This window comes from Sciurus carolinensis, chromosome 8 (assembly GCF_902686445.1).
Source record: "Sciurus carolinensis chromosome 8, mSciCar1.2, whole genome shotgun sequence".
NCBI lineage: Eukaryota > Metazoa > Chordata > Mammalia > Rodentia > Sciuridae > Sciurus > Sciurus carolinensis.
Window position 1 is genome coordinate 72,492,662 of NC_062220.1, and position 19,207 is coordinate 72,511,868.

The following is a 19,207-nucleotide window of genomic DNA, read 5'->3' on the forward strand; positions in this document are numbered from 1 at the left end:
AATGTAACGGTAGTATTTGCAGAATATTATTACCAAAATCCATACATACATTTAGGTACAGAGGCTTTCAAATATAATTGTATTATACATTACCATTTTGTGTGAGTTTTGTGGAACAGAGAAAAGATGTTATCCAAAAAGATTCCTTTGTTGCCTTCATGGCTTGATTATTATTCCCAAGGAAAATGCCCTTGGAAAAGGGAAGTTTGAGGTAGCGGGTAGTATCCTGAAGGTTTGTGTTTTCTTCACACTGTTAAAAATATTTTAAAAAACAAAAGAGAGGAAAGGAGACCTCATTAAGAATTATTGAGCATAATTTCCATTTCTAACCACTTATGAATCAGGAAACATTCTGAAAAACATTATAAGCCGAATTTGGCTTTTAAGTAAAATGCAATAAAAATGTGTAAAAAGAATTAAGTATGGATTATGGACTCAGATCAATCTGAATTTAAGTCCTAGCTGTGTCATTTCCAATGTGGGGGACCTTATCAAGTTACTTAACCACTTAGAGTTTCTGTTGTCTTCTCTAAAACCTCATTATCTTGTCAGAAGAATTAGATTACATAAAACCTTTAACACAGTCCCTGATACACTGGAAATGCTCAAGAAATCATATTTGCAGTGACCAGAGGATTTTCCAAAAGAATGCTTAAATTTTTCCAATATCTCAGTTGAGACAGCTGTTAAAGCTATACTTTGAAAACCAGCAATTAAAGAAAGGGTATTTCAGATAATTTAATAGTCCCACGATGCAAGGGAAATTTCTTCACAGAAAATGTTGTCTAACAAATGTAAAAAATTACAGATTAAAAAATATAATATTGTATCCCTACTGTAATTATTTCTTTAGTTAAGGATTGCCATTTACTGCTAAAACCAGCAGGAAAATCGTTGATGAGGATCTGGATGCTCATGTGATGCCAACACACAAATTACTTCCTACTGGCGAGAGGACAAATGCGATTGCATGTGGGGGATCAGGCTGTCATCACACCAAGGCAGGCAACATGGGGACACACATCATCTGCAATGCATTCCCACCAAAGATGTTCAACTTGGCATCATAGGAAACACAGGGATGGAGTGACATGCTGAGCAATGCTATAGAAAAGCATTAAGGCAAACCCAGAGTGGGTTGGGATTGTGGCTCGGTGGTGGAGTGCTTGCCTAGTATGTGTGAGGCACTGGGTTCCATTCTCAGGACTGCATATAAATAAATGAATAAAATAAAGGTCCATCGACAATTAAAAATATACCTAAAAATTTTTTTAAAAACGACAATCCCAGAATGTGGAGCCTTCTGCAGTAGGCATGGCCCATCTCTTCGAATAGTGTTGTTCACAAGGGATTGTTCTAGATTAATCAACACTTCAGAGACAGCCTGATATAACACATGGTCCTAGATTTGGACAAGCATGCTGAATTGCTCAAATATTTTTGTGGGGATTTGTAAATTAAGTTCTAAGTGAGATAAGAATTTAGCGATTGAAAAAAATCATTAATTGTAAAAAATAGTACATTAAAAATAAATACATATGATCTATTATCATTTATCTTAAAAATCCATACAACTAGAAGGATACACACTAAGGCGTTAACAATTAACATAATCTTAATAATGAGAGTAAGGTTTTTATCTTATTTTGGTTTATTTGTATGCTGCTTTTGTAATGACAAGAGTGATCTTAAATTAAAACTTTGAGAAAAATTGTTGTTAACAGATATAGACATGGGACAGTTTAGCCTATTTGGGGTATAAATTTTAAAACTCATATGAACTCTATTTCATTAAATTGGTTCAAGTATTTTCCTGGTAACAGGCAGGAGTTTAATCACAGAAACCCTTCTACTTGAGACTTTTTGTAGGACTCACAAAGTGTGTTTCTAAAAAATTCTTATGTTCATTAAGTCTTTAGGAAGAGTTTACAGAAACAAAATCAGAATATGAGATATTCTTACTACCAATCTGCCCCATAACAAGAGTATCAACTCAAACATAATAAACAGTCTCCGTAATTCTCTTCTGGTGTGACAACTCCAAATGCCTCCTTTTATTACTGTGGGTTATTTCATATAGAAGGATGACTGCATACAATACACATATATAATTTACAGGATGATTAGAAGGTAAACACTTCAAATGCTTTCTTCAGAAAAACTGCTTGGGTAAAGCAAGGTTCTGGAATTGGGGATCACTGTGCCCCACCTAGTCTTGTTCCTGGTGTCAGGGCCATCATAGCAGTCACACAACACCCTAAATTCACTCTATCCCCCAACTGGATCTGATCTTCAGGGTTAGGAACATACTCAGGTCTCCCATCTCTAGCTTGATTTGTCCTCCACACAACTAACCACCACTACCTATGATGACTAAAGTCTATGACAAACCCAGGCCAGACAGGCTGCTCAGCTATTTCCAGGTCACCTCCCCAGGAACTGCAGCCTGCCCTAGTCTGGTATGCTCCTTCTGTCCACAGACATTCTGACCGTATGGACATATTTCTTATCTCCCCACTCCCTTATCTAATCTTTCACTTCCCTCCTCCCTCTTCCCTGGGGAGCTAAGCATCTGAGCCTAGGACATGACACCTTGATAGCTTCTTGCAGCTAAACTCTATCACATTCACTCAAGTACAAAACACAATAATAAATATGGACAACACTTTAGACACAAAAGTTATTTCAAGACCTTCCATTAAGAACACTGGTGTGTGTGTGTGTGTGTGTGTGTGTGTGTGTGTGTATGTGTGTGTGTGTGTGTATGACCATGCAGAGTGAAGGGGGAGGGTAAACAGAGAATTTTGCCTAAACTCAATAAAGAAAAACATATAGCCACTCTTTGGAGAGGTTTAAATCAATTTCTGAAGTGTTTAAGAAATTATTCAGAAATTTCTATAGTATATCTTATTTTTCTTTGAGGTTTTCAGCATGCATGCTTAACACATAATACAAATACTGGATTTAACGACTCAACTATGGTTTATGAGAACATACTGTATGTCAGGCACTGCTAAGTACTTGTGTGTCTTTTCTTCTCATAACAACCTATGAAACAGGATATTATAAACCTGAAGAGTTTATGTGCTTTGCCTAATGTCACAAGAGTAGTAAGTGTCAGCTTCAGGATATGAATCAAAGTTTGTATTTGCAACTACTATGAAATATTTCCTCTTTCCACAGTTGTTTTAACCACAGTTTTGAATTCTGATATAATGCATTTAAAATTTACTGATCTGTACATAAAATGTGGAGTATTAGGTATGGTTAAGAAAGTTCAAAACATGTTTGCTTAAACAAAAAAGGAATATGTGTGGGAGACACCCTAAGAGAGGGCTCTGAGTGGTAATGTAGAAGTGAAATGATTTCAAAAGAAAAAAGCCCATGCATCCATTGTTCAGTGAAATGACTGGTCTATAAGCTAAAACTACTCAGAGAAAAAAAGGAATCATGTGACCAGGATGTAATGGGTAAGAAGGACATATAGAAGACGAGACATGACACTTAAGCCTGAGACTACAAAGAATGAGCCAGAAGTCAGTACTTCCTTTGTTTGGTGGATGGGACTCTAGAAAGGAAGAGTAGAAACAGGGTAGGACTACAGGGCAGGGACAGGTGACAGCAAGGGTTTCAGTCAAAAGGGTTACCCAGCCTCCTAACAGAAAGTACACAATTCACTAGCAGAAGCCAGTGAGAGAGAAGAGTCAGTGGTGAATGCCCCAGATATTGTTCATCCAGGTGGGAGAAGGGTCTACCATGAATGAGATTCTGATATGTTACCAGAGAAAATAAATGGGAATGAACAACTTCTCTGTTAGGTGAAAGGCTAAAAGTCAACGAAGCCACAGAAATGAGTCTGGAAAGTGTAGCTGGCACTACTGGTGCTTTATTTGGAAATATTCAAGCCTGAAAATAGGAGCAGTACTGAGACAGCTGCATCAAATTGCAGCTTTGAGATTCTTCCACTTCAGGCAAGTGAGAGATGGTTTTGTCATTGTGGTAAAATCCATCTATCCTCCCAAACTGAACCGGTGGTAAAGTATGGATCATTTGCATTCTGGGGAACACCTGTACATGGACTGTTTTGACTTTGGCAAAGGGATTTTTACCCATCAAACTTAGGGTAGGCATGGAACAAAGCAGTGTGGATATGACAAGAGGACACTGTCCTCCTTACTAGAGAACTTGTTCTCTTATGGGAGAAAAACACAGCTCAAGGGCTGCGAGTGTTATGGTAGATGTATGATGGTAGCTGGCTGAGGGAAGAATGAATCAAGCAGTTCTTTCCAGGCAAAACAAGGCCTCATGACATTGCTATTGGATCGGGTGAACAAAACTATGTCGCTGTCAGAGTAAAAGACAGTTCTCTGTGTTTGCTTTGACAAGCCAGAATCTGTGCAGTCATCTTAAAATGGCACGGAGTTGATTTACTACAAGTAAGAAGAAGGAGATGAGAACCAGCTATTTTATCATACTTGGGCCTGAAATCAGATCTGACCAGGGGGAATAGGCTCCTTTAGACTCTTACAGAAGTATCAAAATGCATACTCTGTAGTCGCAGAGGTAGTTTCCATCTTTGAGATTACATGGCTTGCTCACAGACCATTTTTTTTTTCCAGAATGGAAATAGCAGTGAATGGTACATCATATGATAAACTACTTGGGACTATTGTCTTAGGTACATGAAAGACAAACACAGTGGTTAGTCATGTACAGTGCTCTAGAAATATGATACGTGCAATTACACAAGATATGTGATTGAGAGACCGACAACTACAATTTATTCAGGAAAAAAACTGGCAAAGAAATCACGGCATATTGATCAAATTAAGTGTCAGTAATTTGTGGGAAGTAGAGAATTAAAAAATATAGTAAGTTAAAGTCCAGTTGGAATTTTGTAATACCAGATTTAAATAGTTTTTGGTGGCAAACTGTCTACTTTGGGGGACTTTTTCAATAGAACTAGTCATCCTTAATATCATTCTTACACATTTAATAAATTCCTACTATTAGCCAGTCCTTCAATTCAGTATTAAGAATGTAACAAGAAAATGGATGCAGCCCATGTACTTGAGGGCATTATTACCTGTCTGACCTCAGTGCTTGTTTGTTAGTACTGAGTTCAGAGCTCTGAAGAACTCTGGATAGCTGCTCTCCTGGGGAAGGGAAAGGAGGCTTTCTACAAGGACTATCTAACCTTTAGTCCTAGAGGATAAGAGGGTCACCCCACAGGCAAGGGAGAAAAGCTAAGGGAGGGAGGAAGCAATGCATGTAAAGGTCCTGGGGAATATGTACATGTAAGAGGTCATGGGCACATGACAATTAAATGGAATGTGAGATCCTGGGACACAATAAATGATGGTTGTGAAAAACTTGTGAAATCCAAGTAAATCTTGTGTGAATAGTGCCTTACCAAGACTACTTTAACTTTGATAGATATGTTATAGTTTATATAAGAGGTTCACATAAGAATACCTGAGTGACAGCTACATGGGAATATTTGCAACTCCTCTTTAAATAAATCTTAAAAATAATTGTTAAAAATGCACAGGCATAGCTGGACAAAGTCATGCAGTATACTATGGCTATAACATAAAATTGTTCAACACAGAAAAGCCTAGGGACTATTCCAGATCTCTCAAACAAGAAAACCCCCGGGTAATTCTGATAGTCACCTCTGGTTTAAATTCCCTGAATTAAAGTATTACCAGACTTAGCAACTGGCTATTTAGATATGGAGGATGAGTGTGACAAGACAAGAAAATCTTACAGGTTTCTGCTCATGACAGGAGTGGATGGAGGTGAGATTAAAAGCTCAGTTTTGAACATGCTAAATTTGAGGTATCTTTGTAAAAACCAACTGAAGATGTTCAATCGGCTGGCAAAAGTTGTGAACTAGAAAATCAGATTTGGCTGTAATCAGCAAAGAAATGTAGTAAGTTAATCCAAGGAATTGGATGAGTGCATCCAAGGCAGAAGGTAGCAGAGGGTTAATCCATGACAACAACATTTACTGTGTAAAGAGAGAAATCTGCAAAGCAGAAGAAGGATGGAACTCAAGAGAACAATGCCAGACAGATGACAGAATGTGGGATTTGCAAGAGGTATAATCAACTTTGTCACCTGCTAATTCAGGGAAGTCAAGAAAGGGAAGAACATTCTTAATTCTTTTGGTCCAGTGACTTTAGCTTCTGGGTGGACATTAATGACCTGGAGGTGAGAAACTTTACTTGAATGGTGGTAACAATGAATGAGATTGACTGGGATACAAGGAAGTAGGGATAGGGAGAGAAGACTGGTTTTTAATGTAGACCGGGTGTCATGATGGAAAGGGAAGACCGAGTGGGGTAGCTAGTTTTTTTTTTTTTTTTTTTTTTTAATGTTTCCTAAAGAAAAAATGCTGAAGTGTTTATACTTTGAGCAAAGAGAGCCAAATAGAGGAAACAGTTACAGATGCAGGAAGAAGAGGGAGGACATTGGGAGGGTCAGCATCCCAGAAAACACAGGAGGCAGGAAGACCCTGAGGGTAGTAAGTAGAAGAATTGGCCTTGGAGAGAAGGAACCTTGCCTCATCCCTTGAGATAGGAAACAGGAAGAAAGAGAAGGATGCAGATAAGTTTGCAGGCGGCAGCAGGGAGAGCACAGGAAGTTAAGGAAGTTCCTCTCTGGAGGCTTCTGTTTTCTCTATTAAGTAGACAGGAAGTCGTAGGGTAGGGAGATGGTAAAATCTTGCCAGTAGTTCTATGGGGATGGAGTGAGGGAGGTGATTAGTCTGCCTGCATTGTTGGTGGTCCTGCATCTATACCCATCAGGCTGATGCTAATCTATAACCACTATAATTTCCTCTAGGATCACCTGCATCTACATCCATCAGGTTAATGCTAATCCGTAACCACTATAATTTCCTCTAGTAATGCCCAACTGCCTGCAGCAGGGTAAAGGAGGGGGCAAGGAGAAGGCAGAGTTGACAGACTGACCCAGGACTTGTTTTTATTTCCCATGTGGGAACAGCAGAACTAAAGAACAAAGAATACCCCAAATATGAAAAGGAAGAAAGTGAAGTAAGGAGAGGTCTACCTGTTTTCCCATCTTATTCTCCTTCAGTAGAAGTAGAAAATTGAAGGTTGAAAGATTGTGGTAAGGATACAGTAAGTTTAGGATTTTTGATATGGGATGATTCTGATCATTTATTTCATCCATCCCCCATCCTCCCACCTATCTACCCTCTCCTCCCCACCTCACCTATTCATTGGTCCAACCAATCCACCAAGTATTTATTTAGCTCTCAGGTGGCATGTATTGCTGGGTGGGAACAAAGGGGCCAAAGGATAGCCATACTGAAGTAAAATGCAAGTAAGTCCAGTAAGACAGGCAGAAAGTCACAGAATGTATAGAAAAAGCCTCATAGAGGGTAGCCAAGTTCTTCAAAAGAGGATGGAGAGCCAGTCAGTATTTCTGAAAGGGGCAGGGAAACAGCTGACCTCCAGCAACTAGACACAAGGCTTCAGAGACAAGCTTTCCACCCCAACAGGTACCCAGGAAGCACTCTCAGCAGAGGTGAGCCAGATTTCACTAAAGCAGATCATTTTTGGAAGAATGAAGTAGTACTAGTAGTTAGCATGAAAGGGGCTTTCAGGATGGATTTCACATACATATAGCTGTAGGACCTATTAATGTATCTTAGTTTTTTAAATTTTCTTTCCTCTAGCTTTGGTATTCAGTTGTATACACTTTTATACTAAACTAACTGGGTTATTTACTTTTTAAATTTTTCTCCAAGTGTTTAAAATTTTTTCTCATGGTGTATAGTGAAACAAGAGTTCAGTGATCAATTCTACTCTCAAGCCTGGGCTGAACAAATACATTTCTGGCTCATCGAAGACTGTCTGCTCATGGTTCCAAGAGAAGTTTCTCAAAGTTATTTGAGCAGCATATAGAATAAGTAAGGTAACAAATCCTTCAATCTATCTGAAATTCCAGACTCCCTTCAGTTTCTAATGTTATGAACACAAATATACTATAGGGAAAGGCTACACTGATGTTCAGGATAAGTGAAGAGCAACAGTTTCCTACTGCATCAGAGAAGTTCATCTCAAAGATAGTGACTGGTGGGAAAAGGTGGTATTGGAATACATGGACCAGCTGGGAAACAGAATATGGCATAAGAAACTGAAAATGTGTAGGAATAAAAACATGAACCACAAAGAGTTTATGGACACATTTTAGGTAGCAAAGGTGAAATAAATTAACCTGCAAAGGACTTTTACAATCTATATCATCACATTAAACTAATCCTTTCCCCACAGGAAACAGTATCATCCTCTATCTGGGATTTTTCACCTTGCCCTTTTCAAGTTCCCATGTCTTGGATTAGGAAGCCAATAAATCCTGCTAAAGGAATCAGATTCTCTACTAAGCAAAACCCTACCTTTGTTGAGTTGGGCCACATTAACCACTGTGGTATAAGATAATCAGCAATATGAATTTATTAAACCTCAATTTCTCAAAAGCAGGTTGTGTTATTAATTTTATTTACTTAATTTTACTGACCCGAGGATGTTTTTAGAATTTATTTCAGTTACTAAGAACCCTCCAACAGAATCAGGCAGAATGAGGACCCCAGCGTGCAGCTTCTATCTTGCTGTCCTCCTCCTGGATTCTCGTATCATTGTCCTTAAGAGACTTAAGTTTTGGAAAACACAATTTCCCGTCCTCATTACTTTAGTCTCTTTTCTTAACTTGTTTTCCAGCAATAGCTGGGCAGAGGAAGCCAAAAATATCCCTACAAAGTTGAGAAAGACAACAATTCGGACAAAATATCGTGAGATGAAAAAACTTACTGAGATTAAATGTTGTAATTAGCAAATTTGTAACTCCAGAGGGAAGTTTTGGACCTACCCATCAGTCACTTGAGAATATTGCTGATATTCTGAGGGCTACAAAAGGGTTCTGGAAGGACCAAATCTCTCATGATAAATGATAAAGTTCTTTTCCTTACTCTTTCAGAGCTACACCTTTGAAAGGTTTATAGATTTTGAAGTTTATTTCCATGGAAACCATTCCAAACATGAAAAGAAGGGTGGCCCCATCATCATCATCTCAACATCACTTGTCAAATGGGTTAATTTTCTAGCTATTGATTTGAAATCTATCCCCCCACCACCCTGTGTATCTCCTTTTAAATAATACATTAAAGGTTGCAATTATCAGCAGACTGGGTGCCTTCCTGCCATGGCAGGATAAGAATTATGCTGCTAATATAATTTTATAATCACAAACTACAAATGGCCTTAAGCTGAAACTGAACTCGTTGGCTTATTTACATGAGAAAGAAAACCACAGCATCGACCTGGCTGAAAACAGAAGTTAAGGTTGGCAAGAATTTCACAAATCTTTGAATAAGCAACATGATATAGCCCTGTTCATAAGCAAACTCTGAAACGTGGGGGTTTGGATGTAAAGCTAATGCTTCCTGACAGGTCTGTACAATGAAGGTCTGCCCCAAATTGTCTAACAACACCATCCTGAGCTTCCCCTCTAGCTGAGGATGATCACTGGGAACTCCTGTCCTTTAAACTGTTCAAGTTCAAATAAAATTGCCTTTATGGATCAGAACTCTGAGTACTCAGTCAAAATTTATTCAAGGGCCTGCACTCATTCAAAACTCTGTTTTCAAGAAAAGTTTTAGTGGTATGGAAAGGAACAAGAGAGGCCTCTGATAAAGGAGGAGACTGGGCCTGTGGGAGTCAGTGTCAGCTGGACTCCTAACTGCTGTCATGGAGAAGTGAGCTCTGCTATCTGTCCTCTGGCATCTGACGCACACGGATCTCTCTAGGAAGTAAAGTAACTTAAGAGTCTGGGTATTATTCGCACTCATTTACGGAAATCAACCAGACTCGAATGCAAAACTAGCATGAGTTGAAGAAGCACTCTCAACCCACAGGTGACTGTCCATATGTGACAAGTGATACAGAAGCAATTCATTCTTCTATTACCCCAGTTTTAATTATCTTAGTCCTGACTATTCTGAGTCAAGTTTAATGTCCAAGACCTCTATGCTATTTTCATCTTTCAGAAAAAAGAGTGAATTAAGACCCTGCCTATCATATTATTCTCTCTTATAAGGGAGTTCCTGGCCTCTAGGGGAGATAAATAGATCATCCAAGGTGTCTAGTACATTCTTCTGTTTGCCTTACTTTTACTCTTACTCTACAATATGTTATCTTTATATTTTAACACCATTAGCTCCTTAATTATTTATTTATTTATTGGTTCTTTTTTAGTTATATATGACTGTAGAATCCATTCTGATATAATTATACGAGCATGGAATACACTTATTCTAGTTAGGATCCCATTCTTGTGCATATACATGAATGGATTCACTATGATATTTTCATATATGAACATAGGAAAATTATGTCTGATTCATTCCACTGTCCTTCCTTTTCCTACTCCGGTTCCTTCAATTCTATTCCCCATTGTCTGATCTACTAAACTTCCATTCTTCCCCTCTCCCCAACCCCCATTGTGCTTTAGCTTCCACATATCGGAGACGACACTCAACCTTTGGCTTTCTGGAACTGGCTTATTTCACTTAGCATGATAGGTCTCCAGATCCATCCATGTACTACTAAATGTCATAAAGTCATTTTTGTTTATGCACTAGCTTCTTGAGATAACTTTATGAAATAAAGAGAATGTGTGCACCAGAAATGGAGGGATTTGACTGTGTTGGTTATATTCTCAATACCTAGAACAGTGTGTGGCTGTAATTTTTCCTCAATAAACATTGAACAAATAGCAAGGAAACAAATGATTAAAGAAACAGACACATACATATACATGCACATAAAAATAGGAATGACCAGATGTGCTGTTCATCACTACTTATTTTATTAGTTATCTAAAAGTAAAGAAAATTTTTGTTTATAATCCTGTTATGCATTCAACAAATCGTCACTACATATCTACTGCATGATAGAATCCTTCTGACATAGCTGCTGCTTTAGAGAGGCTCAAAACATATTAGGATAAGGCAAGGGATCACAGATGCATCTGGGGTGATGATAGTAAGAGATGCATGCAGAAACTTAGGGGGATCAGGGGAGGGCACTTGGTCAGCTGGGAACATGAGCAGTAAAGCCAGGAAGCTGGTAACAGTTTCTGAAGGAGGTTGTGGGCAAGGTGAGCACCAGGAGATGCTCAAGAGACAATCAGGTAGAAAGGGTGATTTCAGGAGTCCTTAAAGGGAGAACAGACAGAACTGGCAGGGAGGGTATAAGCAACTAGAAAGGGAGGGCTGCAGCATGAAGGGATAAAAAGTGGTGAGAAGTGAAACAGTGAAGGTGGAGACCTAGCATACCCTGAGAAGCCCAAGATTGAGTCTTGTGGCAATGAGGAGCTTTTGCATGGTTCCTAGATTAAGAAATGAATTTGGTGGATCAGTATCTTAGATGGGTTACCTTTAATATCGGGGTAGAACTTGGCCTAGAGGGAGATAAAACCCAGATCAGTAGGACCAGTTAGCACAGGTAAGAACTGATGAGAGCTTCGACTATCACAGGGTTATAGAAATGGAGGGATATGAATGAGAAAATTGCCTGTGTATGTTAAAAATACATTTTTATTTTATATTTCCTTAATGCAAGTATTCTCATAATATCTATGGGCTTCTCACTTCCTGAATTTTCTTTTGGATGCCTACAACAGCACACTTTGTTTGAAACATTTTTATGATAATTCTTGTTTTAAAAGGAAAACTACAAAAGTTGTCATGGCAAAGTGAAGACAAACAAAAAAAAAAAACAAAGAAAGACATGTAATCCTGACCATGCTAAATTGACCTCTTGCAACATACAGATACATAGGGAAAGCACGTATTGACAGTATTTAAAATTTTATTGGTAAGGTTTATTTAATCTTATCAAAGAAATGAAAAGATATTAAGATCACATCCAGATTTACCCAAATACCTATATCTAAATTAAGATAAAAAAATAAATGATCTTTAAAATACGTTTTACAATATGACAGAATACAGAAAAATACCTTCAAACAATACTTTCAAGAATACATTCTCGGGGCTGGGGAGATAGCTCAGTTGGTAGAGAGCTTGCCTTGTAAGCACAAGGCCCTGGGTTCGATCCCCAGCACCAAAAAAAAAAAAAAAAAAGAATACATTCTCCCTGCCAGCAATCATACAAAAGAGCATTCTTTTCAGTGATTTTTTTTTTTTCCCCCTTTCCAAAGTGGAAAGAGAGTGAGTTAATAGCTGCCTATTATCCACAGTCATGACCAACATGTGATGGATGGTACCTTGTGCACGATGAGTTCGTGAGTGCCATCTGGAAGGGTCCTGCCATCTTCCTGCATCAGGGGCACAAAGGAGAAACCAAACAACTTCTTCTCTCCTTTCTCCTTTGCTGTAAAGGAAAAAGAAAGAATCACTTGCTTATTTAAATGCATGCTTACACGTGTGTTTAAGAAGAACATTAAGAAATATAACTTCCCCCACTCTAGCTCCTCTACACACGGAGAGCTGCATTTATGGAAGGAAATATATCTAAAGTAGCCACCCTCACATTCCTGTTCCTAATCTCCAAGTTTTATTCTTAGCCTAATTTTCTTCATGAGACTCACTATCTGAAATCATGCTTTAAAAATTCTGTGGATTACCTGTTTTTTCTCACATTACCCCTAAGCACCACTGAAGGCAGGATTCTTATCTGTTTTATTTTATATTCTCAGAGTACCAAGAACATAGTAGGTTCTTAATAAATATATGTTTCATTAAAAAAATGAATGAATGTGGAGTTTAAGATTTTGTTTACTACCTATGGAAAGGGAACTTCCCAGCTCTGCCATGGTCCGTGACAGAACTTTTTTCCCTGTATTCACACAGGTGTAAGTCAGGTGAAAGCTACTTCCTTGGAATAGGGCTTGTCCACTGAAAGGCAATATGAATTTCAGACTAAAAAACAGGCTTACTGTATTATCAGCCTGGATGCTGGAAATGGCAATGAGGTTTTCTGATTCCTAATTAAGAAGTACAATGGCTAGAGATTCTGAGACTCCTTAGCTACTATTTATAGATAAGGAAACTGAGATCCCAGATGTTAGGTAACTTGCTCTAGATCTTTTAAGTACCATTCCAGTTCATCCACCATGCTCTTTTCTCCAACAATGGAGAAATAGTTAAAAGAACTTTGTTTGCTCAACATGACTTTCTCCTTATTCTGAGCAGTGCAGGAAAGAGCTCTCCAGGGCCAGCAGCCTATCTGAGGTTCCCACACAAGTGTAGCAGTGGAACATTACATTTGAACAGGAAAGTTCTGCACCGAAACACAGTAAGACCTGAGCTCGAGGAGTTAGATATAGTGATCCTGAAGATTAGACAAGAGGTTTAGCAACAGCTTCCCTTACAATTGCTTCTAGCATTCAACCTCAGGGAAGTGACACCTTATGCAGAGAACAGTACTTCTGTCTGGTTGGCACTGGCCTCTAACATGAGGACATTCCTGAAAATGTGGTTTCTTTTAAGTGGGTACTTTTAAAAGAAAAGGATTTTCTTAAATCCTTAAAATCATTAATTTCAACTCTAGAGAGAAAATGGGAAAATACTGATGTTTTTTAAGTAAAAATTTGAGCAAAGACCGTGGGGAAGACATTTCTGGATCAATGATAGCACTGGAACTTAAGATTTAGAGATTTGTTTAGAAAAATTTCCTAATTTTATTTGACTACTTTTTTGGTATGGTTTGTGTTATTTAGAAGCAATTTCATAACTTAATTTTTTCTATCTTTTTGGTACAGTTTATGGTATTCAATTCAGAAAAATAAAATGACTAAATATTCCATAGTGAATAAAATTAGCAAAAGAAGCAAAACAACAACTTTCCCCAATTTGCCCTCTATTATAAAATAAAATAGATATTAAACAAAGTTTAACGTACATGACAATTTTTCCTGAGCCATTAGATTAGGATTAATAACTACATAGGGTCTGCATAGTATCACCCCCTTTTACTAATAAAATACCCTAAACTTGTGTATTCTACCTCTAAATTTCTTATTTATTCTTTCTGGTTTCATATACTCCAACAGTTCTGCCTCCTGGAACCTTCGATTCACAAAGCCTCCCCTCCATCCCTCCTGTCTCAGTCTCCATTTTGATGGTTCACCAGTCCAATTACCTCCTTCCATATATCCTTGGCTTCCTTATTCCTCCACATTTCCACTGTAACACTCCAACCTGGTTAAATCCAACTTCAATTTATTCCATGCCAAACCGGCCTAATTTACTTTAATGAATGCACACTACCACAAAGGGGTGCTGAGCTGGGCAAGCCACCACTCACCTAATCCACATTCTAGACAATTGTTTTTTTTTTCTCCTGCTCTCCCTTCTCAAGCCTCCAACACCTTGGTCACCCTCCTCACAGTCACATGATGTGGAGAGAACTCCCACATACTACAGGACCTATGAACCCACTGCCTCTGTGCCCACCTGTCACACTGTCAACTGTCTACATTCCTACTCCTTGAACACGGAACTCCAGGATCCTTACTCCCTTCTTTCTTCAGTATCATTCTTCTTTCTTTCTACTGAATTATTTCCACCAAACAAACATACATTAAAAACTCCATCTTAAGAAATACCCTCACATGACCAAGTATTTCATTTTAGCTCCTATGCCATGTCTCTGATCTATTGTTTTCCCCTTTCTCCTTCCCTTCTTCTTTCTCTTCCTTTCTTTCCTTCTTTCATAGCCTTTTCTTTTTTTATTTTTATTTTTATTTTTTTTATTTTTTTACGTTTACATAGGGTAATGATGTTTATTATATTTTTCCCCTCCCCCCCACCCCTCCCACCCCTCCCACCCCTCCCACCCCTCTTTTCCCTCTACACAGTCCTTCTTTCCTTCATTCTTACTGCTCTCCTTAGCCTAACTCTAAACCTAACCCTAAACCTAATGCTAGCCCGTCCCACCCCCCATTATATGTCCTCATCCGCTTATCAGCGAGATCATTCGTCCTTTAGTTTTTTGAGATTGGCTTATCTCACTTAGCATGATATTCTCCAATTTCGACCATTTGCCTACAAATGCCATAATTTTATCATTCTTCATTGCGGAGTAATATTCCATTGTATAAATATGCCACAGTTTCTTTATCCATTCATCAACTGAAGGGCATCTAGGTTGGTTCCACAATCTGGCTATGGTGAATTGAGCAGCAATGAACATTGATGTGGCTGTATCTCTGTAGTATGCTGATTTTAAGTCCTTTGGGTATAGGCCAAGGAGTGGGATAGCTGGGTCAAATGGTGTTTCCATTCCAAGCTTTCTGAGGAATCTCCACACTGCTTTCCAGAGTGGTTGCACTAATTTGCAACCCCACCAGCAATGTATGAGTGTTCCTTTTTCACCACATCCTCGCCAACACCTATTGTTGCTTGTATTCTTGATAATCGCCATTCTAATTGGGGTGAGATGAAATCTTAGGGTAGTTTTGATTTGCATTTCCCTTATTACTAGGGATGTTGAACATTTTTTCATATATCTGTTGATTACTTGTACATCTTCTTCTGTGAAGTGTCTGTTCATTTCCTTAGCCCATTTGTTGATTGGATTATTTGTATTCTTGGTGTAGAGTTTTTTGAGTTCTTTATAGATTCTGGAAATTAGCGCTCTATCTGAGGTATGGTTGGCAAAGATATTCTCCCACTCTGTAGGCTCTCTCTTCACATTTCTGATAGTTTCCTTTGCTGAGAGAAAGCTTTTAAGTTTGAATCTATCCCAGTTGTTGATTCTTGCTTTTATTTCTTGTGCTATGGGAGTCCTGTTAAGGAAATCTGATCCTGAGCCAACAAGTTGAAGATTTGGACCTACTTTTTCTTCTATAAGATGCAGGGTCTCTGGTCTGATTCCGAGGTCCTTGATCCATTTTGAGTTGAGTTTTGTGTAGGGTGAGAGATAGGGGTTTAATTTCATTCTATTGCATATGGTTTTCCAGTTTTCCCAGCACCATTTGTTGAAGAGGCTATCTTTTCTCCATTGCATATTGTTGGAACCTTTGTCTAGTATGAGAAAATTGTATTTATTTGGGTTTGTGTCCATGTCCTCTATTCTGTACCATTGATCTACCTGTCTATTTTGGTACCAATACCATGCCGTTTTTGTTACTATTGCTTTGTAGTAGAGTTGAAGATCTGGTATTGCAATACCCCCTGCTTCGCTCTTGCTACTGAGGATTGCTTTAGCTATTCTAGGTTTTTTATTCTTCCAGATGAATTTCATAATTGCTTGCTCTATTTCTGCAAGGTACATCATTGGGATTTTAATTGGAATTGCATTGAATCTGTATAGCACTTTAGGTAGTATAGCCATTTTGACGATATTAATTCTGCCTATCCAGGAACATGGGAGATCTTTCCATCTTCTAAGGTTTTCTTGAATTTCTTTCTTTAGTGTTCTGTAGTTCTCATTGTAGAGGTCTTTCACCTCTTTTGTGAGATTGATTCCCAAGTATTTTATTTTTTTCGATGCTATTGTGAATGGGGTAGTTTTCCTAATTTCTCTTTCTGAAGATTCATCACTTATGTATAAAAATGCATTGGATTTATGAGCATTGATCTTGTAACCTGCTACTTTACTGAATTCACTTATGAGTTCTAAAAGTTTTCTGGTGGAATTTCCAGGTTCCTCTAAATATATAATCATGTCATCAGCGAACAGGGATAGTTTGAGTTCTTCTTTTCCTATTCGTATCCCTTTAATTTCTTTGGTTTGTCTGATTGCTCTGGCTAGAGTCTCAAGGACGATGTTGAATAGAAGCGGTGAAAGAGGGCATCCCTGCCTTGTTCCAGTTTTTAGGGGGAACGCTTTCAGTTTTTCACCATTTAGAATGATATTAGCCATGGGCTTAGCGTAGATGGCCTTTATAATGTTTAGGAATGTTCCCATTACCCCAATTTTTTCTAGTGTTTTGAGCATGAAGGGATGCTGTATTTTATCAAATGCTTTTTCTGCATCTATTGAAATAATCATGTGATTCTTAACTTTAAGTCTGTTGATATGGTGAATGACATTTATTGATTTCCGAATGTTGAACCAACCTTGCATCCCTGGGATAAAACCCACTTGATCGTGGTGCACTATCTTTTTAATATATATTTGTATGCGATTTGCTAAAATTTTGTTGAGAATTTTTGCGTCGATGTTCATTAAGGATATTGGTCTGAAATTTTCTTTCCTTGATGTGTCTCTGTCTGGTTTAGGTATCAGGGTGATATTGGCTTCATAGAACGAGTTTGGTAGGGTTCCCTCCTCTTCTATTTCATGGAATAGTTTGAGGAGTATTGGAATGAGCTCTTCTTTAAAGGTTTTGTAGAACTCGGCTGAGAACCCATCTGGTCCTGGACTTTTCTTTGTTGGTAGGCTTTTGATACCTCTTCTATTTCATTGCTTGAAATTGGTTTATTTAAGTTGTGTATGTCCTCCTCGTTCAGTTTAGGTAGTTCATATGTCTCTAGAAATTTGTTGATGTCTTCAAGGTTTTCTGTTTTGTTGGAGTATAGATTTTCGAAATAGCTTCTAATTATGTTTTGTATTTCACTCGTGTCTGTTGTGATGTTTCCTTGTTCATTCCGAATTTTAGTAATTTGAGTTTTCTCCCTCTTTCTCTTTGTTAGTGTGGCTAAGGGTTTATCAATTTTATTTATTTTTTCAAAGAACCAACTATTTATTTTATTAATTTTTCCGATTGTTTCTTTTGTTTCGATTTCGTTGATTTCGGCTCTGATTTTAACTATTTCCTGTCTTCTACTACTTTTGGTATTGGTCTGCTCTTCTTTTTCTAGTGCTTTGAGCTGTAGTGTTAACTCGTTTATTTGTTGATTTCTACTTCTTTTTTTGAATGCACCCCATGAAATAAATCTTCCTCTAAGTACTGCTTTCATAGTGTCTTTTTTTATTTTTAATTATCTTTTTTGGTACCAGGGTTTGAATGCAGGGCACTTAACCACTGAGCAATATCCCCAACTCTTTTTTGTATTTTTTTATTTTGAGACAGAGTCTCACTGAGTTGCTTAGGACCTTGCTAAGTTGCTGAGACTGGCTTCAAACCTGGCAATTCTCTGGTCTCAGCCTCCCGAGCCACTGGGATTACAGCAAGCACTACTGTGCCTGGCAGCCTTTATTTTTTAAAAGCAGTTTCAGGGGCTTAGGGTTGTGGCTTAGTGGTAGTGCGCTCGCCTAGCATGCATGAGGCCCTGTGTTCAATCCTCAGCACCACATAAAAATAAAATAAAGGTACTGTGCCCACCTACAACTAGAAAATATTTAAAAAAAAAAAAAAAAGCAGTTCAGGTTAACAGGTACATTCAAAGGAAGGTATAAAGATGTCCCACAGAGCCACCCTGCCCTGACTCCTGTGTAGCCTTCCCTGCTACCAACATCCCCTGCCAGCTGCACTTCTTACAGCTGATGACTTGACAAAGACACATCACTATCACCTGAAGTCCAGTGTTCACATTATGGTTCACTCTTGGTGTTATACATTCTATGGGCTTATACAAATGTACAATGACATGCAACTGTTGTTATAATTTCATCTGCAATAATTTCACCACCCCCAAAATACCCTGTGCTCTGCTTACTGATCCCTTCCTCCCCTAACCCTTGGCAAACCATTGAACTTTTTACTTTCTCCATAGCTTTGCCTTTTCCAGATTCTTATGTGGTTGAAATCATATGGTATGTAGCCTTTTCGGATTGGCTTCTTTCACTTTGTAATATGCATGTAAGGTTCTTCCAAGTTCATGGCTTGGTAATCCATTTCTTCTTAAGTGGAACGAGGTTCCACAGTCTGCATGTACCTCCATTTATCCATTCAACTACTGAAGAACAGCTGGATTCTTTCCAAGTTTGAGCAATTATGATAAAGCTGCTGTAAATGTCTATGTGCAGGTTTTTGTGTGGATGTTAAAGTTTTCAACTCCTTTAGGTAAATACCAAAGGAGCATGGTTGTTCAATTTGTATGATAAGAATGTTTTATTTAGTAAGCAACCACCAAACTGTCTTTCAAAATGACTGGTATCTTTTTGGCTTCCCACCAGCAATTAATTAGAGTTTCTGTTGTTCCATATACTTGCCAGCACTTGGTGTTGTCTGTGTTCTAAAAGGGGTGTGATGGTATATGATT

At 38.2% G+C, this 19,207-nt stretch overlaps 1 protein-coding gene across 1 annotated transcript in view; it reads right to left on the reverse strand.

Moving 5' to 3' along the window:
* The window catches only part of Dock4 (dedicator of cytokinesis 4), a 445,877-nt gene that overhangs the window by 147,428 nt on the left and 279,242 nt on the right, over window positions 1-19,207 (reverse strand). Inside the window, 2 exon segments of the mRNA XM_047560480.1 lie at window positions 94-250; window positions 12,319-12,425. Coding sequence (XP_047416436.1) covers window positions 94-250; window positions 12,319-12,425 — 264 coding nt within the window.